The following is a 23,486-nucleotide window of genomic DNA, read 5'->3' on the forward strand; positions in this document are numbered from 1 at the left end:
CCAGGGGGCCCGCCCTGTTTCGCCTGCCAGGGGGGATCACGCTGCTCTCCTCGGTCCCCGGTGCTCCCTAGGCGACAAGTACCGAGCGCTGCTCCTCCGTGTCTCCATCTTTCAGTTTCCCGCCCTCTAACAGCCCTGGAGGCCGCCAGGCTGGCCTCTCTCTCGCCGGGAGTGCTGGCTGCACTCACCGACACTTTCTGTCCTTAATTAGATAATAAGTCATTAATGAGAAGCCCAGGGGCTTAGAGAGTGCTATGAAGAAACAGATTTTTTTTTTCACTTCTCCCTCCCTTTTCTCTGGTAGGGCCAGGACGGATCCCAGACCACAAAAGGGTTCCTTGGCTGGACGCCCTGCAGCCCGCGGGCGCCCAGGGGGCGGGGCCAAGGCCCGGGCGGGCCGGGGGTCTGGGCGGGGCGAAGTCGGGGGCGGGGCGGAGCCTGGGGGCGGGGCGGAGCCTGGGTCCCGTTTGCTTCCTGGGCTGGTGGCTGCTTGGGCAGCGGCACCCAGCGGGCTCTCGCGGCCGAGCCATGCCGGCCGCACGCGTGGAGTACGTCGCGCCCTGGTGGGTGGTGTGGCTGCACAGCGTCCCGCACCTCGGCTTGCGCCTGCAGCGGGTGGACAGCACCTTCAATCCCCGCGATGAGAATTACCAGGAGGTGAGTCGCGCCGCCCCAGATCGGAGCCACCCCCTCCTCCTCCCCAGCCCACCACACTCTCCGCTAGCCTCTGGGACCTCCCGCTCCACCGCAGCCGCTTCTCTTCACCCCGCTTCCCCTTTCCCCCAGGACCCTCGGCCCTGGGCCTTCCCGTCTGGAACCTCGTGGGCCCGGGAGTTGAGCCGGTGGCGGTGGGAAAGGGCGCGCAGGCTGCCTGCGGGGGGCGGGGCAGGGCCTCCGAGGGGAGGGCCTTTGTGTCTGTACCCTGGTATTTCCTGCGCGGGCCCGGGGCTCCCGGCGATCTCCTTCTCCTGCGGATTCAAGACGAGCGCTCTCGTTCCGGGGCTGGGAGATCCGGGAGAAGTTTGGTCAGGAGATAAGGGCAGTCTCCCAAGTTCGACCCCGCAGCACCCCACCTCCCCAGCCCAGGCCTGCAGCGCGAGAGCCGCTGCCGACACGTCTCTTCCTGGGCCACAACTGGACGGCAGCAGGGCTGGGGAAGGCGGAGGCGGTGACTTCCCTCTGGCCCCCTGAGAACCCACAGACACGTGTGGATGTTTTGGGGGAAGGATGGTGGCCTCGGGCCCGCCCCATCTCACCGGCGGCACCCTCCCGCCCTCTCCACACACACCGCCCCCCCAACCCTCCAACTACAAACACGCCTCCACCCTGAAAGTTCGCGGTCTTTGCTTCTTGGCCAGACGCTGTCCTCCCCGCTGCTCCTTGCACTGCTGCCCTTTCCTCTGTGGACTCTGCACCCCGTGGGCGGGGTGGGGTGCTCCCCAGACCTCTGGTCCCCAGTAGAGCTGCAGAATCTCCCAGCCTTTGCACGTCTGGCCTAAACCCAACTGAGTCAGTTCTCTGCAGAATCAAAGCGTTAGGCCGGGGCGGCGAGGGACGGGGCGGAGCCTACTTGTTTAGAGCTTTGGGGCCCTATCGGGACTTTGACCCCCGGCCAGCGGGGCCTGCAGTGTCAGGTTCTCAGGCAGCGTTTCCCTGTGTGGGGCCGTTTGTTCGGGCCAGCCGCCCCGGGGCCAGCCGGAGGCTGAGCCTGCGGTCAGCTGTTCGCCTCTTCCTGCCAGGCCTTCCTCTTGCAGGCCTGGGGACCGCGATCCTGACCCGGAGGGTGGGCCGTGCGAGGTGACTGGGGCTCTAATAATAACCCCTGTTGCCCCCAGGCCTGGGCGCGCGGGCCCTTCCAGAAGGAGCAAGAATCATTACCCTCCCAGCCTGCAGCGGGCAGATCCGCAGATCGGAGGTTTTGCCTGGCAAAGCTCCCTCCTAATCCGTGCTTGCCCCGCCCACTCCCATGTTTGCCCCGCCCTCTCCCGGCGCCTGGCCGGTGAAAGTCAGTGCTGCTGAGAAGGCCGCTTGCCTCTGGGGACTGGGACAAGGACGGCCCTGGGGAATCTTCCCTCCCTCCCCCTCCCTGCACTTGCAGGAAGAGAGGCGATGAGATTTCGGAGACAGCTGGGTTGTAGCGTTTGCGCCCGTCCCAAACCCTGTGCCCCAGGTCGCCTGCTCTTGCGCCCAGGGTCTCTCTCCCGTCGTAGTTTCCTCCGTCTCCACTGGAGGAAATCTGAACTCCTCACTGGGTCAGCTGGCTCGCCCCCGAGGCCCCCAGAAACAGCACCTGTCTCGCCAGCAGCTGTGGCTGGCACCACCTGAGCCTGCTCCATCCCCTTGGTCCCATGGACGGGTGTAGCCTCTGAACTGGAAGGACCCACTCACAGCCCTGCCGCTGTCCTCCCGGGATCTGGAGCCTGGCACGCTGCTGGGCACCAGGAGACCAGAGGGCATTGCCTCCCCGTGGGCCACTGCCCCTGGGCAGCCCGACGCCCAGCCCCACCCCCCGCTCCTTGTCCCACTCAGGCCTCCTGAGGACACGGAATGGGAGATGAGTCGCTGGGCTGGGCCGGGCCGGGCCGGGCTGGGCAGTCTGGCTCTGGGTGTTATTTAAGGAGGGTGTTATTCCTATTTTGGTAAGTTCCCGTTGTCTGTCCTGGACATCCCCTTTGTCGCGAGCGGCGGCCACAGCCAGTCGGGCAGCAGGCCGGTGAGCGGCGCGGGCTGGGCGCTGCTGCTCCCGGTCACTTGGCGCTCAGCAGACTGGGCTGGAAACAAGCTCTGCCCCGGGCGTGGGCGGCGTGCTGACCCAGGGAGCCGGGGCCTGGGGCTGCTAGGGCTGCGCCATCCGGCTTTCTGGGTTGGAGTCCCAGTTTCATCACCTCCTGCGTGACCAGGGCAGGTGTCTGCACCTCTCTGAGCCTGTCCTCCCTCACCTGGAAAACATGCAACGAGGTGTCCCATGTGACATGCGTAGCACCTGGAGGGTCCCGTAGCACAGAGTAGGACCAGTGATATGAACCGTTACTTGGACTGGCGTTGAGTTTCAGCAACATGTTCAAGTACGTGCCCCTCAGTGGGTGCAGAGGGAAGACGTCTGCAGGCACTGACCAGAGGAGACTGGGGAACCGCCTGCACACCTGAGCGGTGCCAGCTGGCGGTGCGGGGGGTGTGTGTGTGTGTGTGTGTGTGTGTGGACACAGGCAGGGGCAGGCCTGGAGCAGATCGTGGGAAGGAGGTGAGGAGCAGGCCGCCTGGTAAACAGACTGTCCTGAGCCACCCCAGTTCCCAAACTTCCCGGAGGAAGCAGGGGCCCCCGCCCCCGACTCTCTGGGGTCTTGGGGAGCAGTGGAAGCCCCCTGGTAGTGTGTCCTTCTTCCACCCTTCCGCCCCAGTGGACCCCACGTCCTTGCTCAGGTCCCGAGGAGGTGGCACTGGAGTCAGCAGAGCCAGGTGAGCCGAGCAGGGTGGAGGAGGGGCCCCGGTGTCAGGCTGCCCAGCCTGGCTGCGTGTCCAGAGGGGAAGCGGCCGGAACTCCCAGCCTGAGTCTCCTCCCCTTCGATGGGCGGGAAGGAGCAGAGATGGAGTTGAGAGAGAACCTGATAAGCTAGTGGGTATAACGCGTGTGGCCAGGGACTGGAACCCCATCGACTGCCACGAGTACTGCTGGCCAGGTGTGTCTGCTGGGCAGAGGCGGGGGCAGCAGAAGGGGCCCCCCGGCACTGCCTCCAGCCGTGTCTCCTGGAACTAGCCACTTCACCTCCCTTCTTCAGTTGCCGCCGCCACCCTCCCCTGCCCCCCCTCACGGGGAGACCAGACACTAGAGAGCTAGTGTGCCTGAGATGTACTGTTCATATTTAGGCATGTATGTTCATGTCTTGCCTTGGGTGGTTCTGTTTATAGACTCCCCTGGAGAGTGCCAAGTGTGTGTCCCCAAGCCATGGGAGGGGACAGAGTGGGGCCTGGACCCAGAGCTACAGGCTCCCCCACTACCTGCCTCCCCGCCTTGGGGGGCAGGTCTCAGGAGGAAAGGCCAGGCAGGGGCCCCCCAGAAGGATCTGAGAGGAGCCTGGGATGAGGAAGCCCCATTCATCCCGTCTGAACATTGAGTCATGGTCATCAGACAATCACGCTGCACCCTCCCCCACCCCCAGCCCCCCCGGGGGGGAGGGGGGACAGGCTGGTGCTTAACCCTTCCAATCCGGAGCCTCCGGCTCCCCTCCCCCCGGCCTCACCCCTGGGCTGGCTCACTCTGTCTCCTAGGGTCTCTGGGTAGAGAGGCTCAGGTGGTTGCCCCTCCCCCACTGAGCGCAGCAGCCCCTTGGGGTCCAGGTCTAGCCTCAGCCTTCCCAGAATGCACCTCGGCCCCTGCTGCCCCCGCTTGGGTCCCGGGTTCCCGCTCCGGGTTTCTCGTTGCAAAGCGACAGACCGGAGCTAACCCAAGTCACTCGGACGAGGAGAGACGCTGGGGGCTGAGCCCTGGCGCGGGGCTGTGGGCGCCGTACGAGGTGCTGGGTGGGGTGGTCGGCTGTCCTTCCCAGGCTCTGGCCCGGCAGAGCTCCTGGCTCCCTCCACACGGGGCTCCTCCCTCCTCCGTCCGCCCCTTACGCCCTGCACACACGGGCACTGGCAGTGTTAATTAGAAGCAGGAACATAATTGCCTGTTCGAGGACGTCAGGGGACACCGAGGTGGCTGCGGAGAGGGTTCCGTGGTTAACCGTCCCTGCCCCTCCCCTCCTTCCTCTCCCAGACCCCTCTGCCCTGGCCCATCCTAACCGCCCCCCCCAACCCCCAGGACCTGGGAGAACCCCAGAGGTGAACTGTTTACAACGCCCTCCGAGTCTGGGTTCCCCAGGGCTGTGCTGCATTGTCTGTGACCTCAGTGAGGCCAGCTGCCCGGCCCGGAGAGGCCCGGTCAGCCACCCACCCGACCGGGTTCCCGGGAGGTCAGGAGGCCGGAGTGGACGGTGAGAATGGGCAACGAGGGGGCCAGGAAATGGGGGAGCCAGCGCAGGGACCGATGGTGGGGGGCCAGGGGCTGCGCTTGGAGAGAAGAAAATGGCACAGCCCACAGGTCGCACGTCTCAGGGGGCCCTACCTTGCGGGGTGGGGACGTGTGGTAGAGGCAGTGAGTGGCCTTTCCTGTTTGGGGCAGACTGGGGGCCCGGGGCAGAAGTCTGGGTGCTAACCAGTCTCTAATCCATACAAAAGGCCTGTCTGGGTTCACGTCACTTGTTTTCCCCCATTAGGAATAACTTACAGGAAAGTGAACAGGGGTGTGTGGGGGGAGTGAGTGTGGGATGCATTCCACTCAGAGTCTATTTCTGGGCCCCAAGAGGCCCATTCCTGAGGGCTCCCCCGAGTCTGTGCACCATTCGGACTCTATCCCCACGGATGCGTTTCTCTGACTTGGCGGTTCACATGAATTGAAGTGTGCGGTCCCTGCTGTTTTGTTTCCTCCAACGTGGCGTCTGGGGTCATCCACGTGGTCGTGGGTAGCTGCCGTCCACTTTTCGTGGCTGCGTCGTGTTCCACGCCGCGGCTGTAGCACACGCTCTGTATCCCTGCCCTCGCTGTGGGCATCCGGGGTGAGTCCGGTGTCTGATGTGGCCTCTGTATGAAGCTGTGGTGGATTTTCATGTGTGTCTCCCCTGGGGGGGGGGGGCGAGCCCTCCTTTCTGTGAGGTGCACATGCAGGAGCGGGGCTGCTGGGTGCGGTGTGGGGCGTGCACGCGGCCCACTGGTCTGCCGAGTGTGTTCAGGGATCCCTGGGCTTTGGCCGCGGGGCCTCAGAGCCCTGCCCTTCCACCCACTCCTCGGTGAGGCCGGCAGGGTACGGGTCCCTGCTGAGCCAGTCTGAAGAAACGGCTGAGCGATATGGGAAAGGGTGAGAAAGTCTGGTGACACCGATCAGTGCCTCCCGGACTTGAATGGGGGACAAGTCTTGTGGGGTGTCTCCAGACACTGCCCTGATTCTCTGGGTCTATGGCAGGACCTGAGAGCCCACATCACTCCCCAGACCCTGCACTCCAGACGGCGGCAGCAGTGCCGGCTGGTGAGCCCCACTTCCAGTAGTGGGGTTCTAAACCGCCCCTGTGCTTGGCCCCTTGGCCTCGGTCTGACTGAGGCTGCAGGGACTTCCCAGAATGCCGTGGGCTGGGGGCAGGAAGCGGGCAGCTCCTGCACAATGTCCCGTAGGGCAGGGACCCATCCCCTGCCTCACTGTGAGGACTTCCAGCAGGTGACACGGGCAGGTCCACTAGGATCTAGTCCCCCCTCGGCCCACAGGGGGACTGAGCATCCACGCTGGGGAGTCGGGCAGGCAAAGTTCCTGCTCACACCTGTGACATTTGTCCCAGGCGAAGGTGGAAGCCACACTTCAAGTCACATTGACCTCCCCGCTCCCAAATGAGCCATCTCTTCTGTCTTCTTCTGGGATGTCCCCACCAGGATCATCGTTTGTGCCTGAGGCTCAGAAGCCTGTTGGTCCAGGAGACCAGCAGAGCAGGTTGGGTCAGGGATCCAGGAAGGGCGGGTGGACCCAGCAGGCGGCCTCACTGTTGAAAACGGCCCCAGGCACCGGGGCTGCAGCCCCAGCCCCCAGTTCCCAGGCGGGTCTCAGTGGTGCGTGTCTTCTGGCTGCCTCCTGCACCAGGCTTGCCTCCCCTGACCCCCCGAAAGGCCCCCGCCTGCCCCCCACTCTGCTGACCGCCCCCACCAGCGTGGTGGTTCCCTGAAACAGGCTGCCCACCCCTGACAGCCGGGACTGAAGCACATGGGGCCCTGGGCCGGAACCCGCTGGGGGGCCCGCGGGAAGCCGGGTGAGGTTCTCACCGCAGGAGCCTGACTCCCAGCCAGGTCCAGCCCTGGCTGGCGGCCACCAGTCCTAGTGCCATCTGGTGCCCATCTGGCTGGACACGAGATTGGAGGGCACAGCGTGGGGCCCAGGTCCCCCAACAGACAGCCGCTTTCTACGGGCCCCTGAGGTCCTCGGTGGGCCTGAGGCCGCACCTCCCCAGCCACAGAACTCGGGGTGCTGCCGCTGCCACTGGCCGTGGGGGTCGCTGTCCTGTTCGGATGTGGTGAGAGGGACTCCATAGGTGTGTGTGCTGACACCTCCCCGCCCCCTAGCTCAGCGCTGGCTTCTCCTTTCTCTGCATGGACCCCCACACCTGGGACAAGGCCCGAGGGAAGCAGACCCTCCAGGCCGCCCCTCCCTGGCCCAGGTCCCACTGGGCCTCTGAGCTCTCCAGGCGGCCTGGATGCCCCAATGTGCAGGGATGTCCCTCTCCCTGTCTGCCTCCCTCTGCCACACCTGACACCTGCAGCCCTCGCTCCCAGCGGTCGCCTCCTGCCTGGGGCGCCCGTCCGGCGGGCCTAGTCCCTGTGTCCGTCCGGGTGTGTCAGCTGCAGCCCCCGCAGCCGCCCTTCAGCTGCTCCTCCTCCCTCACCTCCTGCCCAGCTCACCACAGCCTGCCTGTTCGTCCTTCCCGGGGCCTCCCCAGACCCCACCACCCGAGTGCCTGGCGCTGTGCTCAGAGCAGGAGCTTGGGTCAGGAGGGAGGACGGCAGACACCCCACTTGACCTGGCTCCTGCACCCATCGCCCCGAGGGGGCTCCCGGCCCTGAGGACTGGACCCTTCCCCCCCACCCCCCACCCCCACTCCGTGGGAGCAGCGCTGACCCCGGTCCTCTGCCTCTGCAGTCGCTGCTGTTCCTGGGGCTGGTGGCCGCCGTCTGCCTGGGCCTCAACCTCGTCTTCCTCACGGCCTACCTGGTCTGCGTGTGCTGCTGCCAGCAGGACGGCGCCGTGCAGACCAAGCTGCGCAAGCCCTGCTGCGTCACCTGGTCGGCCGTGGTGGCAGGGCTCGTGTGCTGGTGAGTATCCCTCCGCGCCGGGCCTAACGCACGTGGCTCCCGGTTCTCCGTGTGCAGGAGGCGAGGCGGGCCCAGTGGATGGGAAGCCGGCCTGACCCCCTGTGTCTTGCCCACGCTTAGCCCATGACCGTGTCGCCCCTTCCTCGCCCTCCACCACCAGCTCTCCCCACAACCCCCAAGCGGCTGGTACATGGCTTTCTGGCCACGTTCTCCTGACTGAGCTCAGGGACCTCTATCGGAGAGCCTGTCTCTAGGGTGAGCGCTGTCCCTTTCCCTGCCAGGCAACAGGAATTAGATGCCTGGTGGGTGATGGGGACCTCGCTAGTTGCCCACCCTCTGCCTGGGTGTGAGCCTATCCAGCCCGGCAGCCCCACAGGTAGCTCCCTGTGTGACACTCAACACGCAGGGGCTCAGCGTGTTGAGTGTCACGGCTGAGCAACTCTGCCGTCTGGGTCCCTGACCCCTCCCAGCTGTCGCCTTGAGTCTGTGAGGTCAGAGGAAGTCCGACCCCGGCCCAAACCTGTTCCACCTTCCGGCTAGACCGACAGGGCTCACTGACTGCCGTCAGTAGGGCCTTCTTCGCTTCGGGTGAGGAAGCGTGGCCCTCTAACTCCAGGCGAGAAGTCCACACACACTCTGGCCCTGCTGTGCCTCGGGGCATTTTTCTCCCTTCCGTACCTACAGTGGTTCCTTCCAAAAGCCTCAGGTCTCCGCCCGGAGACCTGCTGGGGGTGATCACCCGGAGACCTGCTGGGGGTGATCACCCTCGAAGGGTAGAGTCCCTACGGCTTTAGCATCTGTTTCATGCAAGACCCCGAGGCAGGAGGGACTGCAGGAGGACAGAAGGCAGAGGGGACGCCGTGAGGGATGCTCTGCATCCCAGGAGACCCACCCACCACTGCAGCTCCCTCTGTTAAGGCACGTTCCCCGTCGCGTCCTGCCTGCAGCGTCGTGGGGATTTCGAAGCGCTGAGTACATCCCCTGGGCGGGACGCTGGGCCGAGTGAGACAAGCAGGTGGCCGGGGCCCGAGTCAGAGACGTGAAGGCAGGAGCCCTAGCCCAGCTCTGGAGTCTCGAGGCCGGATGGGTCCCTGCAGGGAGCAGCTCCTTTGGCGTCACCATGGTACCAGGCAGCCTGCTCCTGGGGCTCAGCGCGCCCAGATGGGCGGGAGGGGTGGGACGTGAGACAGGTGACAGGAGGAAGTGCTGGCACGCAGGGAGCCCTCTCGTGTGAGCTCAGTTGGGTTTTTATTAAGATTTTATTTGTTGATTTTAGAGAGAGGAGAAGGAGAGGGAGAGAAACATCCATCCGTTGGCCCCAAATGGGGACCCAGCCTGCAATCCAGGCCTGCGCCCTGACTGGGAATCGAACTGGCAACCTTACGTTTCGCAGGCCAGTGCTCAACCCATTGAGCCACACCAGTCCGGCCTGACTCAGATTTTTTTAAAAAACATGACAAAGGACAGAAGAAGACTATGGAACAGTAAAAAATAACTTTGGCGGGTCCGTTCCAGTAAGAAATCAATTACCTGCCGTTGAAGGAAAACTCAAAACAGAAGGATGGCACTTGGCATGACTCGTTCTAGAGAATTCCACGTGTCATTTGGGCCGGGCACGAGGGAGCCAGGGGTAGGAGAGGCAGGCGCCGTTCCTGCCTCCCTGTCGCCCCCGGTGTACCGGGAAAGGCACGTTCCCAGACCACACCAGGACGTGGGCGCGGGGCGGGTGCCCCCCACCTGCACTTCCAACAGGCCCTCCAGGCGGTTCCGCCCTGTGCCCCGTGGACCCCGTCCTGAGGAACGCCGAACTAGGGGTCCAGGGCGCCTGGAGGGAGGTTGCTGTAACAGTCTCCCAGGAGATTGCACCCTAGCTCCTGTCCTGTTTAAAGGAAAAAGCACCCCCCACACACCTGCATGTGCGGATCTGCACCCCCACCCCCCAGGACTGGTGTTTTGGAAGAGACCTCAGGAGGCTGCCTGGTGAACGTTCGTAGGACCCCCAGGGGGTGGGCCGCATAAAGTGTGACCGATGCCAGAGGCAAGGTTTGAGATGACGTGTTCAGCCTGGGATGTTGGACTAAAACCAGCCAGGTGAAGTCTCACAGAGACAAGGTGCTTCCCTTTGTGAAAACAAAATAAAAACCAACTCAGCGCCCAGGAAGGAGGAGAGACTGGGCTTTACAGCAGCTCCTAGGAGGGAGCCCAGGGTGCTGGGGGACCCCCAGGTCAGCGGGGGGCGGGAGAGGAGGGTCTCAGGACACCGGCACCCCCACCCGGTGCCCAGAGCTGGCTGGAGCACCTGGGCCTGGACACCTCGCTCAGAGGCCACGTTTAAGGGCGACCTTGACCATTTAGAGGGAACCTGGAGGATCCCAATGAGGTAGACGAGGGTCTGTGGGTCACATGTCTGACTTGGGAGCAGGAGAGAGAGGGCGGCTCAGAGACACGTCCAGGGGTCTGACGGGGCGTCTTGCAGAGGTGGGTGCCCCAGAGGACACCCGAGGAGCCGCGGGGGCCTGGTTCAGGGAGGTGGGCTTCGGCTCGGTCTGAGGCGGAACTTTCTAGAGCCAGAGGGTTTCAATAGGACAGGGGCACAGGGACGAGAGGGAAGGCAGAGAATGGAGAGGGAACCCCCCGACCCCTGGAAGCTTCAAGAGAGACAAGCGTGGCTTTAGGAGACCTCCTGGTCCCCCGGCCCAGCTGTGTGGGACACCTGGGGAGCTGGCCAAGACACAGGGTCCTGGGCCAGCCGGCCACCAGCCTTTGCAGCCACAGCACCAGGGGGCTGGAGTCTTTTCCTGCTGCAAAAATGAACCGCATGGTCAGTCAAGCTCGTCGGCCAGGCCATGCCCAGGCTGGCCCCGAACCTTCACCTTCACCCCCCCACCCCAGCTGCCCAGCCCCCAGGACAGAGCGCCCCAGCCGAAGCAGAAGACCTGCCCTCCCTGGATATTGGGCCGGCTCTCTTCGTAACCACCGAAACCTGGGAGCCGCTGAGACGTCGTCCTTCGGCCGGCGAATGGACAAATGAACCGCGGTCCCTCCGGACGGCAGTAGAACATTGCTCGACACTCGAGAGAAACAAGCCGTGCAACCGTGGGGAGCCACGGAGGAAACGGAAGTGCACGTTATTATGGGAAAGAAGCCGACCCGAAAGGGCTGCCTGCCTACCCCACGGTTCCAGCCGTGTGTCCTTCTGGGACAGACAAAACCAGGGAGACGGTGAACAGTCCGTGGTTGCCAGGGGCCAGGGAGGAGGGCGGGGCGGAGGGACTGGACAGAGAGGATTTTTAGGACAAGGAACGTGCGCTGTGTGTCCCTGCATGGTGGACGCCTGTGATGACGCATCGTCCCGCCCCTGGAATGCACACGGCGCGGGAACCCGAATGTGCCCCGTGAACTCCAGTGATATGATGTGTCGATGTAGGTTCGTCCGTTGTAATCGTCGCCTGGCTGTGGGGGGCGCTGTTGACAGTGGGGGAACCTGGGGGTCGGTGGGAGTGGCAGGAGGTACACGGGTCGTCGCTGATCTTTCTGTTCAATTTTGCTGTGAACTTAAACCTACTCTTAGAAATAGTATATTTTTTAAAAAATGCTCTGGTGTCCCCTCTAACTCCATCTGGGGTCTTTCCCCTAGTGCTGCGGTGGGCATTGGTTTCTATGGAAACAGCGAGACCAACGATGGGGTGTACCAGCTGATCTACTCCTTGGGCAACGCCAACCACACCTTCTCCGGGATCGACGCGCTGGTAAGGCTCTGGGCGGCCAGCCGGGCCCGGCGGCCGTGAGGCCAGTGTGGTGGAGACGGGCCCCGGTGGGTCCTGCCGGGAGCAAACGGGCAGCCTCTGCTCCTCGGGCGGGCGGCACGCCAGGGGTGTGAGTGGGGCCCGGAGCGGTGGTGGGGTCAAACCCCACTCGTCTTCAGGAGAGCTGCACACTCTCCTGCTGGGCCTGGGAGACCCTGAACTTGGGGAATGCGCCTCATGCTCTTTCTACGTCCACATGAAGTGCTGCGTATAGTCTGTTGAGGGGTCCAGGACGTGGCAAGGGAAAAACCTTTCAGGGACAGGTCAGTGCCCCCTGGTGGGAGAGGGGGGCTGGTGAGACTGCCCGAAACCCAGCGAGGTGTCCTCTGGCCCTGGGTGCCGTGGGTCCAGCTGGGGGCTCAGCGTGAAAGGCTGTGCTTGGCTGGCCAGAGGAGATGCCGGACATTCAGGGAACGAAAGAGCTACTCTGCTGAGCCTTCCACCCGAGCGACAGAGACCGGGAGGACGGGGAAGCTGGGTCTCGTCAAGTGTAGACCCTGGGCCCCAAGGGTGCGTGACCTTCGTCAGAAGCACCAGGTCCCGTGGGCAGGGGTTCTAGGCAGCCCCAGTAAGGGCTCCAGGGGCAGCTGTCAGGAAAACCAGTCCTTGGACATCACGCCCTTCCCACCCCCCCACCCCCAGCCCAGCAGAGGGTGACCTCCTAAGCAGGTGGCCCGTTAGAGTCAGACAGCGTCAACCGTCAAAGGCAGCCCCGGCCGGAGCGTGGGGACGTTGCTCTGGCACCGCTGGGTGAGGAGGCTTCGACCTCATTGCCTCTCCTTCTCCGTTAAGCTCCTCTAAGGCCTTAATCTCTCAGCCCTCCAGGAGGGGCGTGCCTTAAAGAGACAGCGGGGCTGCTTCTCCGCACCCAGGGTGGCAGGGGACCGTGGCCCTGGCCTCCGAGAGAGCCTTCCTGGGGCGCTGAGGGGCACTGGGACCCGTCCCTGCAGACCGGGAGCTCCCTGAACGCTGGGATTGGGTGGCTCTGTGGGGCGAGGGGAAGCGGCCGGGACGGGGACGCTGAGGGTGGCCTCGTGGGCCCAATGCGCGCTGACCAGTGCAGGGAGGCCTAGGGGGAACCTGGCCTGCCAGGAGCTCGCCCTCTGGGCCCTTCCTCCCCCTCCTCCACGCGGCAGCATCGGGACCCTGGAGGAGGAACTCGGCCCCGAAAGGAGAATCCCCTGCCCAGGGAAGTCCCAGACCCGTGACCTTCACTGGGTACTGGCTGGCTCGTCACCATTGTAAGGAGTGGCCCTGCCTCCCCCAGGGGTTGAGGGGAAAAGCCCCAGAGCCCTTGTGATGGGAGCCCTGGAGCGCCTGATCCCACCGGAGGAGGGCTGTGCAGGGGGGTGAGCTGGGAACGAGACCCCCGTGGGGTCCATCCGCCGGGCCAGGGGTGAGGGCCCCGGGGCCGGGGCTGGACATGCACAGCAGCCCCGTCCCTCGCTTCCCTCTCACTCCCAAAGGGAAGGGCTCTCTGCCTGTCCCTGCGGCCAGCCCCTCGTCCTCCCTCCACCATTTCTGAAAAGGGAGCTCGGAACCCCCAGCTTTTGTGATGGTGCAGCCAGCGGGACGGCTTCCGTTGTGACCCCAGCCGCCTCCCGCTCCCTCTGGCTAAGCCCCAGGGTCTCCCGGCCTCCCCTGCAGAGGCAGGGCCTCCGGGGCTGCTTTGGGCCTTGGGCTGGGCACCCCGTGTTCCTGGTCCCAGGGGCTCCGGGGCAGGCGGCAGATCCTGAGGGCACCCAGGTGCGAGGGGCGCAGGCCGCGTGTCAGATCAATGGTGTCCGAGGAGACACCGTCCCTGACGGTGCCTGGCAGTCTGCAATGTGCCCTCTGAACAGCGGTGAGGGTGACGCTGAGTGTGTTATCGTAACTCCTGGAATCAGCCGTATTACCATAATCTGCTTAGAGGGCCGAGAAGGCCTGAACTGGCGGGGAGGACCTGGGGGCAGGCCAGGTGACTCGGACCTGAGCCAGAGGGAGTCGGGCCCTCCTGGGTCCCTCTCCTGGACCGGAAGCCCCTCGCGTGTGCCTGGGTGGGAGGGGGCCCGGGCTCAAGGCTCCGGCTGGTGGAGCGGGGTTCTGGATCGGCTGCATGCTCTGATATGGGGGGGGGTCAGAAAGGGTCCCTTGGGACCCTGCCGGTGTTCCTTTCTCGGGACCCAGTGCCCCCCATCTGTGCCCCAGTTACCCAGGGGACCAGGCGCACCTCTCACCCCTCGGGGTCTCAGCCTCAGGGACTGTCACGTGAGCCTGCAGCAGGCCCGTGGGCAGAGCAGCGGGGGCACAGGAAGGCGGCGGCCCTGGCCCAGGCTGGAAGCTCGCGTCTTCAGAGCAAGAGCTAGGACGCTGGAAGGGGAGGGGTCTGGTCTGCGCCCTCCCCTGCAAGGGTGTGGGATGGGGCTCCTCCCCACCCCCCTGCCCAGGCTGCACCCCTTCAACTCCTCGCTCAGCTGCCCTGCTGGAAAACCTCATTAAGCGGAGAAGGTCCTTCCTCCCAGAGGCTGCATCAGGGTCCCTGGGAGGGCGGACCTCATCCCAGAGTTTCTAATCCTGTAGGTCTCCGTGGGGCTGGGGGTTTGCATTTATAACCAGTTCCCAGCTGACGCCCCTGCTGCTGGTGGTCCGGGACCACTGCTCCATCCGCTCCATCCGACGGGACAACAGCTGCCCCCACCTGCCCACTGGCCTCTAGCCCACCCCATCCTGGGCAGCTGAGCTGGCCCTCTCGTCCACTGACCCTGTTCCCCTTCCGGGGTGTCCCCCCGCCGCCTCCCTGCTAGGAGCTCTGTCTGTGCTGAACCTCCAAGGAACTGGGGGGGGCATGGGGAAGGGGGTGTAAGCAGGTCAGGACTGTGCTTTCATGTTTTCATTGTTCTGTTCGCTATGAAAAGACACCAGGAGGGCCTGGCGCATGTCACCGGCTTTTGTTATTTCATCCGAGGAGGGATTTAAGAAAATAGAGAAGTTAAAAATGTAGACAGAGCTACGGAAGGGGAAGAAGTGGTCTTACAGAAAAAGTTGATGGATCTTTTACAGTGCTTTGCCCTCAGGGGCATAGTATAGGAGTGTGCAAACGCCACGTAGCACAAGGTTGGCACGAAGGGTAGTGTTTAACCATAGCGCCTTCTGGAGCCCTGGCTGCCACACACGTGTGCACCGTTCTTCCTGCAGTAACCCAGGACAGCTTATCGGGGCGGGGCTCACCTTCTGTGTTCCCTTTCACACGGCCTTCGCCCCCCTGGGGAGCGTCACGCCGCCAGATCGCTCAGGCGAGGGTGGGCACCTCTGCGCCCTGCGGTCTCGGGGTGCCAAGCCCGCTTGCGAGAACGAGGAACAAGCGGGAGAACGGAGCCAGCCGCTGGCGGTGAAAAAAATAGACAGCGAGACAAAGAGGGCTGTTCTCCTTCCTGGAACCAGGAGCTCGGAGAGCGGTGCAGATGTGAGAACCCGCAGGGCCAAGCCGCTGCCCCACCCCGCCTTCATGGGGGGGGCAGTGGGGGGGGGTGTCGTGGGCTTCTCCTACCGAGCGCAGACTGGGGGAAGCGCCTGCCCCTTCTCCTGAGTCGTTTTTATGTTCCCTCCGGGCCTGGGATCATCAGCCGCGCTCCCCCTTCCAGCCAGTCGTGCTTGCTGGTTTCAGCGCGACAACCTCAGATCAGCAACGCTCTTTCTGCCCTTGGTGCCAGCACGCCGGCCCCCAGAGGGAGGGCTGTGCTGGGGGCTCCTGGGCGGCGACCCCACGTCCGAGCGTCTTCCCGTGCCACTCTCTGCGTGTTCCTTTCTGTCAGACCTCAGGCGGTCACTGCTGTTGTTCTTCCCTCTCTACCTTTGTTTTTTTTTTTATTTTTTAAAAGATTTTAGTTATTTATTTTTTTAGAGAGGGCAGGGGGGGAGAAAGAGAGGGAGAATGAGAGAAACATCAACATGCGGTTGCTGGGGGTCGTGGCCTGCAACCCAGGCATGTGCCCTGACTGGGAATCGAACCTGCGACACTTGGGTTCGCAGCCCGCGCTCAATCCACTGAGCTACGCCAGCCAGGGTGCCTCTCTACCTTTGAATGGCAAGTTGCTCTCCTCAGAGTCCGCCCGACTCCAGGCTCTTCAGGCCCAGCCAGGGGACGGGAGCCTGTCCATCCACCTGCAGGGCAGACGGGCCGGGCGGGGTGCAAGCACACAGAGAAGGGGCTGGTGTCCTCCCCCCACTGCTGCCCCCCTCCCGCACGTGCCCAGGAGGCGGGGCGGGGCTGTCTGTCATTTTGAAGCTCCATTGTCTGCCTTCGCCCGGGCTCAGGAGCTGTCGCTGTTGCTAGGTGATGGCAGGGCTTCTCTGGAGGGGCCTTCCCAAACCCCCAAACCCTGTCGGGGGGACCAAAGGTCAGGCAGCAGCCGAGGGACTCTTCAGCTTAAACGTGTGATTCCCCCACTCGAAGAAAGAACTCATTATCCAAAGTGTTTAAAAAGTTTTAAGAGCACCTGCAAGGCAGAAACCTGGGTATTCATTCATTTCCCCTTTAGAGTAAGGTGCTGGGTCTCGGGGCCCGGGGCCTGTCCCCTGGGTGCAGGGACAAAAGGGCTGGGTGGGTCGTGGGCCTTCTCTCGTCCACCTTCCCCCCGGGCAGTAGCCCCCGGAGCCCTTCGGGGGGGGTCAGCAGGCATGGAAGGAAGCCCAAGCAGCTGTCTCTGCCACTCACAGCCCCCTCCGGAGTCAGAGCCCAAGGCTGGGCCTCGCTGGCTGCCCTCCGCCCGGGCCGGACCCCCACCCTCAGCCTCCCCCCAGGTGTCCGGAACCACCCAGGAGATGACGGTGGACCTGGAGCGGCACCTGGCCCGGCTCAGTGAGATCTTCGCCATGCGGGGCGACTACCTGCAGACGCTGAAGTTCCTGCAGCAGATGGCCGGCAACATCGTCGCCCAGCTGTCGGGAGTGCCCGTGTGGACAGGGGTCACGGCCGAGCTGACCGAGCTGGCCGACCAGACGGGCTACGTGGAGTACTACAGGTGAGGGGCCGGGCGGGGGCCGAGGTGGGGCGGAAGGGCTGCCCTGGCCTCCTTCATCCGAGCCTGCGTCTTGGGGCCCAGGCAGGGACGCGCCACCAGGAAGTCATACTAAGCGCTAAACTGAAATCAGAGAACGTGAGAGCTTTCTGGGGGCGGAGGGGTGGGCATGTGGAACAGCCTCCTGGCCCGCAGCGTGGCTCTCCCCGGGACCAGCATTCTCCCCGCTGGGGCTGGGATCAAGGGCAAGGGGTTTGTATGTTCCTCCCCTGCCGAGGTTTATGGGGCAGGACCCCCTGCCTCTACGGGCTCAGCCGCGGATGCAGGGTCCGGGGAGATGCTGGCCGCTCTGCCTGCACCGAGTCTCCCCTGATGGCGGTTGCTTCGCAAGCCCAGAGATGCACCCCACTCCCCCGGCCCGAGTGCTGGGGGCTGCAGGAGGCCAGCGCGCCTTTGCCGCGTGCTCAGGTGTGCAAACTCACACCCACGTCGTCTGTCCCTCGGGGGTCTGTTTATGTCTCCCCTGCCTCCGCATTCCTCAGACCCCCCACCCCGGTGCAGACACTGGGCGCAGGTCAGCTGACCAGTGGCCGGCTGCCCTCCCCTCACTGTTTGTGCAGGGTCTAGTGAAGGTCAGTCTGCGGGGAGCCAGGGAGGGAGGCAGCGGTCTGGGCTTTGGGTGTCTGCCGGCTGGGGGTCGGCACGCACTCCCGAAGCGCACGTCACCGCACCCAGAGCCCAGCGCAGAGCAGGCTGGTGAGGGCGGAACGGATACCGAATCCTGACCAAGTACCAGCTCTTTGGAACCCCTCCCCACCCGTTTGCTGGCTCCTTTTCAAACCCTTTGCAAAGGTCAGACCCTTTACGGCAACATTGCACAATTGACGCTGGTGCTCTGGATTCATTTCCCCTTTCTGAGAAAGCCCCAACCCAGACTGAACGGAGATGGTAGCAAATGCTCCTGGTGGCCGCCGGCCAGAGACCTCCCTGCCCTGGGCGCTCGCCTCCCCGCCCTCTGCAGCGCATCCAGCCCCTGCGTCCCCGGGGCGTCACGGATGGCTGGATTGAGAGGGACCTGGTCCGGCTTCCCCCCAGCCGAATGCTCAAGGGCAACAGTGCCTTTCTCCCAGGTGACAGAAGGAAGCTGTCATCTCGAAGGCTGTGACCTGTGACCCAAAACAGTGGCATCTGCTTAGTCCTGTGACATGAGGGCCATTCACTGCCTGAGCCTTCGAAATCTTTTGTTTCCTCAGGGGTCGGGGAAGTCAAACGTGGGCATCGATTTCGACCCCGCTGTTCCGTCTAAGCGGACCCCACATAGGGCCGTGTACACTTAGGGACCTGATGTGGGCATTTTGAAAATGACTAGGAGGTAGCCCTGGCTGGCATAGCTCAGTGGATTGAGTGTGGGCTGCGAACCAAAGTGTCGCAGGTTCGATTCCCAGCCAGGGCACATGCCTGGGTTGCAGGCCATGACCCCCAGCAACCGCATATTGATGTTTCTCTCTCTCTCTCTCTCTCTCTCTCTCTCTCTCTCTCTCTCTCCCTCACTCCCTCCCTCCCTTCCCTCTCTAAAAATAAATAAATAAAATCTTTTTAAAATTAAAAAAAAAAAGAAAATGACTAAGGGGAATAGGTCAGAATGTCTATATCAGCAGGAACTTATTTTTAAGGTGATTTCATTTTAAAAAGGGGAGGGGAGGGAGGTGGCAATGGCCCAGAAGCTATTTCAGTCTGGCTGATGGACAGGGACCCCTGGAACTCCCAGCCCCAGCCCCCGCCCCTGGTTCAGGTCCGGGCGGCAAAGGTCTCCTCCAAGGTGAGCGAGCGCCTGTGGCTCCTGAACACCGACCACGGTGCTCTGTCTCTTGTCCTCGCTTGCTGCTGTTTGCTCGCTCCTTCTCTCACCCGAGCTGCTCTAGAACAAGGCTTTGTTTTATTCTTTGACAATATTTTTTAGATTGTATTTATTTTTGGAGAGAGGGGAAGGGACGGAGAGAGGAAGAGAAACATCGCTTGGTTGCCTCTTGCACGCCCCCTACTGGGGACCTGGCCCACAACCCAGGTGTGTGCCCTGACTGGGGATCAAACCCGCAACCTTGGTGTATTGGGGCGATGCTCCAACTAGCTGCAGCTGTGTTGCCCGGCCGGGGCCAGGGTATCCCCGTTATTTTATTCTTGCACTAACCAGCCTCGGGGGCTGGGTCTCCCCCACACAGCCTCCCCACTTTTGCTTTTTGGATGATTCTAAAGCATAACCATCTATCTAAGCAATTATATTTCAGCACTTTTATTCGAGGCCTGGCTAAGTGTTAGAGGCGATAAAAAGCCTGAACAGACTACCCTCTGGGAGAGGCTTCTCACCACGGAGCGAGCACCTGAGAGCTTCCACAGAGGCCGGATGTGGGAGGGGTGGGGGGAGGCAGGGCGGGAGAGGCCTCCTGAGAGCACCCCCGTCCGGGTTGGGAATACATCCCCGGCCATCAGCGGCCCCTCTGGGAAAATGCACCTGCCCGGTAGGGCTGTTTCCCAGAACTCCTTGCAGCCCGAGGTGCAGCTGCAGCTGCAGCGCGAGGCTCCCAGAGGCAGCCCTGGTCCTGGGGAGTGAGTGAGAAGCAATCCTAACTCGATTTCCTGCTGAGGGGGAGAGATATAACAAGAAACCTGTGGGTTTGAAACATGAAACCAGGACGCTGAGAGGGGCCTGGTGGGCCCGCCTGGTCTCTTGCGGGAAGGCGGGCCATTCCCGGGCCAGGCACTCCTGTCGCCGCCTCAGTGTTCCAACCCGTGAATGTGGGGTTCTCACAGCAGATGGTCCCCCAGATTCCTTCCAGCTCTGACTCCGATTCTGAGAAAACTGGCACCTTGGTGGCCTCGTCCTAGTAGAGGGCAGGCTATGCCCTTGCCCCAGAGCCCCCAACTCCATTCCTGGGCCCCTGGCAGGGGCCCACCCTGCTCTGTGCGGGGAGTGAGTGTTTTGATGGGGCTCTCTTGGGGGTGGAAAGGATACCCGTGGCTGCTGGGTGGCCTCCAGCATGCTCCCGCCCCCTGGGAACCCCTTTCTCTCAGCTCCACCCCACTTCCCACCCACACTCCAGGCTCTTTTCCCTTGTCGTGGTATCAGTGGAGCAGAACACCCTTGCTGGGGAGGAGGGGTCAATGAATTGGTTTGGCTTTTGCATTGAGAAAAATAATGAGTACAGGACTTCCCTTTGGGAGACTGGGAGAGGTCCCTTCTCCGCCCCACACCCCCGCTCTGGGCAGTTGTTGTAGCGGAGGGTCAGCGGGGCTGGGGGCTGCTCTCGGGCTTGCTGGATGGGGAGCTCTGCTCTGCTCCACCTGAGCACCCCCCTCCCTCCTCCCAGGTGGCTTTCCTACCTCCTGCTCTTCATCCTGGACCTGGTCATCTGCTTCGTCGCTTGCCTGGGCCTGGCCAGGCGCTCCAGGTGTCTCCTGGCCTCGTGAGTAGCCCTGCCGGGGGGGTGGGGAGGGTGCTGGGACAGAGATCGGGCAGGCGTGTGGGGCAGCAGCACCACGGTCAGAGAGATGCAGTGGGGTTGGGTAACAGCCTGAAGCCACCAGCTCCTTATCTGGGCACCAAGCAAGGACTGGGCTTTCCTCCCTGTGTCCCTCCCCTCCTGGGTCCCCCCAAGCAGCAGAGCCTCCCACCATCCCTAACCAGGCCCCCCTTCTCAGCTAGTGCCCTCACAGCTGCCTCTGCAGCCCAGGGGCCTCATCCCAGGCTGGGGTCCGTCTCCCTGTCCCAGAAGTCAGCAGGGGCCAGCGAGGGCAAGTTCACGCTGAAGTCGGTGGGCGGACTGCCGTCTGGGGGTCCCCTGCCCACCGACCTCCACCTGGGTCCCGCCCACCCGTGGCTGCCTCTCTTCCAGGACGCTGTGCTGTGGGCTGCTGGCCCTGCTGCTCAGCTGGACGTCCCTGGCCGCGGACACCGCTGCTGCGGTGGTGAGTCTGGGGGTGGGTGGGGGTTGGCCTGACCCGGACCGTCTCAGGGGGATGGCACATCAGTGTGTCCTGTCCAGCATGTCTAGGGTAGGGTCAGCTTCTGGCCTCGGTCCCTGAGCTAAAACCCCAGAATCTCAGAGCTGAAGGGGCTGGGCTCTTCCACACCAGGCCTGTCACTCTTCAGGGGGGACACGGCTCGGAGAAGGAAAGGGGCTTCCGCAGGATCATGAGGCGTTTAGGGCCAGAGCCCAGGGAAGACCTCGGAAGCCTGTCCCTTTGTCGCCCACTGGCCTGCTCCCAGCCACCTGCTCACTGCTCGTAAGGGCATGCACAGGTGACCAGGTGACTTCTCACCCTGGCTGCAGCTGCACAGCCTGGAGCACTGGGGTTGTGGGAGGTGTCATGTAGCTGGCTCCGCCCCTTGCCCTTGGACTCAGTCTGACACATGGGTGCGAGTTCCTGGAGGTGGTGCCTCAACATGTTAAAGAGCAAAAAAGCACAGGTGGGGGAGCTTCCTATGGAGGTGTTTGCGTTAAGCTGTGTGCACGAGTCACTCGTTCATTCATGCATTCATCATTCATTCATTCATTCATTCAGCTGTTGCTCGGCTCTGGGGCAGCAGTGGTGCCCGGTGCAAGGGCAACTTCTTGACTGAGGGGCAGCCTGCAGAAGACAGACTTGTGGGCGGGTAGTTGCAGAGGTGCCTGCTGGGGGGTGGCAGGATTTACCGGGAGATCTCGGGGAACCCCTAGCCCACTCAAGGGCCACAGACGGACCCTGTGCCCTGTGTCTGTTCTGCCCGAGCTCCCTGCAGATAAAAGAATAGGGCTCCTGCTGGAAGCCCTCCACCCAAACTCCAGCCTCGCCCAGCGGCCGGGTGGGGCTGGCCGGGAGCTCAGGCCTTGGGCAGTGCGCCCTGTGGTGCCCACGGAATGAATGGATCCTGGTGCTGCTTGGTGCACGGCGGCTTTGGGCAGAGCTTGTCCGGAGGGGGAGGAGGCGAGCAGCTCCTTTGTGGGGTCGTCCCCCAGGCCGTGCAGCATCCTCTTCAGGCAGGAGGGAGAGCTGGACAGGCACGAGCCTGTGTCCCAAGGGCGAGGGCCCCTTCAGATACAGGGAAGGGCAGGTCGGATGGCGGGCCCTGAGCCCGAAAGCATCCTGATGTCATCGGGAGCGGGGAGGGCTGTGCACAGCGCAGGGGAGCGGCTGCTGGCGGAGCGACAGGCACAGCTGCCCGGGGCCCCCCCCCCACCCCCCCGCGCCTCTCCTCGGGGACAAGGGGAGCTCAGGGACGCTCCCACGTGGTGCGCCTCTGGGGGGGGCCCTCCTGCTGCCTGGGCAGCAGCAGCATCCAACGCGCCCCCATAAGCTGCCCTTTGGGAAGCAGCCCCCTCTGGTGGCTCCTCCTCAGTGGGCTTTGGTGTCCAAGGAAACCAGAGGCGGGGGTTTAATCTCCCAGCTGGGCACTGCGGAATGCGAGGGCTCCCAGAGAGAAAGGCCATTCCCCCGGCTGGCTCGGCTGGCTCTGGCCCTGGCTCGGTCAGGCCCCTGGTGCCGGAGCCCGTGTGAATGAGCCTTTGATTGGGCTGCGGGGCCTGCTGCATGTCAATAGGGAATGGGGGGAGGGGGCCGGAGCCGGGGCGGGAGGGGGAGCAGACTCTCAAAGGCTGGGGCAGGCAGCTTTTGTGGCCTCCCTGGCCCTGCCCTCTGAGGGGAGGGCTGTGGGGCCCGAGGACGGACACTGTGCCCTGCCCGGCCCCCACCCCCTGCCTTTGCTGTTCCCAGAAAGAACCCCCCCCGCCCCCAGGGAGGGCCGGGGCCACTGGGAGCTTTGGCTGCACACCAGCGCGAACTTGAGGGGGGCCCCCTGGGAACCCGGGCACCCCTCCCAGCCGTGCAGCCCCGGGGGAGTCACGGAGGTTCCCCAGGCCTCGGCTTCCCCCCGCGGGAGGCGAAGCGGGTCACAGCCCTCACCACAGAGGCTTGTGGGTGGGGCGAGGTGGGTGGCCGGTCCGTGGGAGGCAGACAGGAAATGTTCGGTCCACAGCGGCCACCGCTGGTTACCACCACGGTTCCTGTCATTACGTGAGGGTCAAGCCGAGTCCTTCAGACTGTCACCTCTGCTCTCAGGAGCTGCCCCAGGCTCCGCCACCACCTGGGCTGGGCACCAGGGGGCTCCTGCACCTGCCCTAACTGTGCTCAGGGCCCCACCCTCACCCCGGGTGCCTGCCCTAACGCACACCCAGGCCCACGTCCTCGTTGGCGGGAAAGGTGAGTCCTCATGGGCGAGTCTGAGGGCAGCACTGGCCTGAGGAGGGGACAGGGAAGCCACGTTCCCTGTGAAGCCTCTGTCGGGGCCTCCTGCCCGTCTTGGAGTCCCAGACTTCTTGGGGTGACCCAGACCCAAATGGCGGCCTTGCTTTCTCTCCACCCCCAGCTCGGGGTGGCTGCCCTCTCTCCAGTGACGGGGTGGGGTGCACCTGGGCCGGCAGGTGCTGTGGCTCCGATAATAGAGCAGTAAACCAGTCTGGTCGCTCACGCACGTCAGCGATTTGCATAGAGAGCCGTTCTCTCCAGACCCTGAGCACGTGGCTGTTTGCACAGGTGCGTGTGTGCAGGCAGACGGCCCGGGGGGAGCCCTGTATCTGGAGTGGCATGTTAGTCCCCAGATACCCACGTTTTCTAGGCCGTCTCATGGCGCAGCTCGCACAGGGCATGGCGCCTCGTAAGCGCTCGGTAGATTTCTGTCAGCGCCATGGGTGAATGAGGGATGGCCCAGAGTGGACCCTGGGGCGGCCGCCCCTGAAGGGGAACAGGACACTGGCCAGTGCGGGGCCGT

The 23,486-nt window shown here is 63.7% G+C and overlaps 1 protein-coding gene across 2 annotated transcripts in view; it reads left to right on the plus strand.

Annotated features, from left to right (window-relative positions):
- Positions 1-524: 524 nt before the first annotated feature.
- TTYH2 (tweety family member 2) overlaps positions 525-23,486 on the plus strand; it is a 31,714-nt gene continuing 8,752 nt past the window's right edge. The window contains exons 1-6 of one of the 2 annotated variants that reach the window (XM_045837150.1): positions 525-657; positions 7,709-7,881; positions 11,519-11,630; positions 16,383-16,687; positions 20,050-20,145; positions 20,575-20,647. In XM_045837150.1, coding sequence (XP_045693106.1) covers positions 529-657; positions 7,709-7,881; positions 11,519-11,630; positions 16,383-16,687; positions 20,050-20,145; positions 20,575-20,647 — 888 coding nt within the window. In that variant the 5' untranslated portion in view covers positions 525-528. The remainder of the gene's footprint in view (positions 658-7,708; positions 7,882-11,518; positions 11,631-16,382; positions 16,688-20,049; positions 20,146-20,574; positions 20,648-23,486) is intronic. The other variant, XM_045837151.1, reaches the window with a different exon arrangement.

This window comes from Phyllostomus hastatus, unplaced genomic scaffold (assembly GCF_019186645.2).
Source record: "Phyllostomus hastatus isolate PE091 unplaced genomic scaffold, TTU_PhHast_1.1 phas_contig_210, whole genome shotgun sequence".
Taxonomy (NCBI): domain Eukaryota; kingdom Metazoa; phylum Chordata; class Mammalia; order Chiroptera; family Phyllostomidae; genus Phyllostomus; species Phyllostomus hastatus.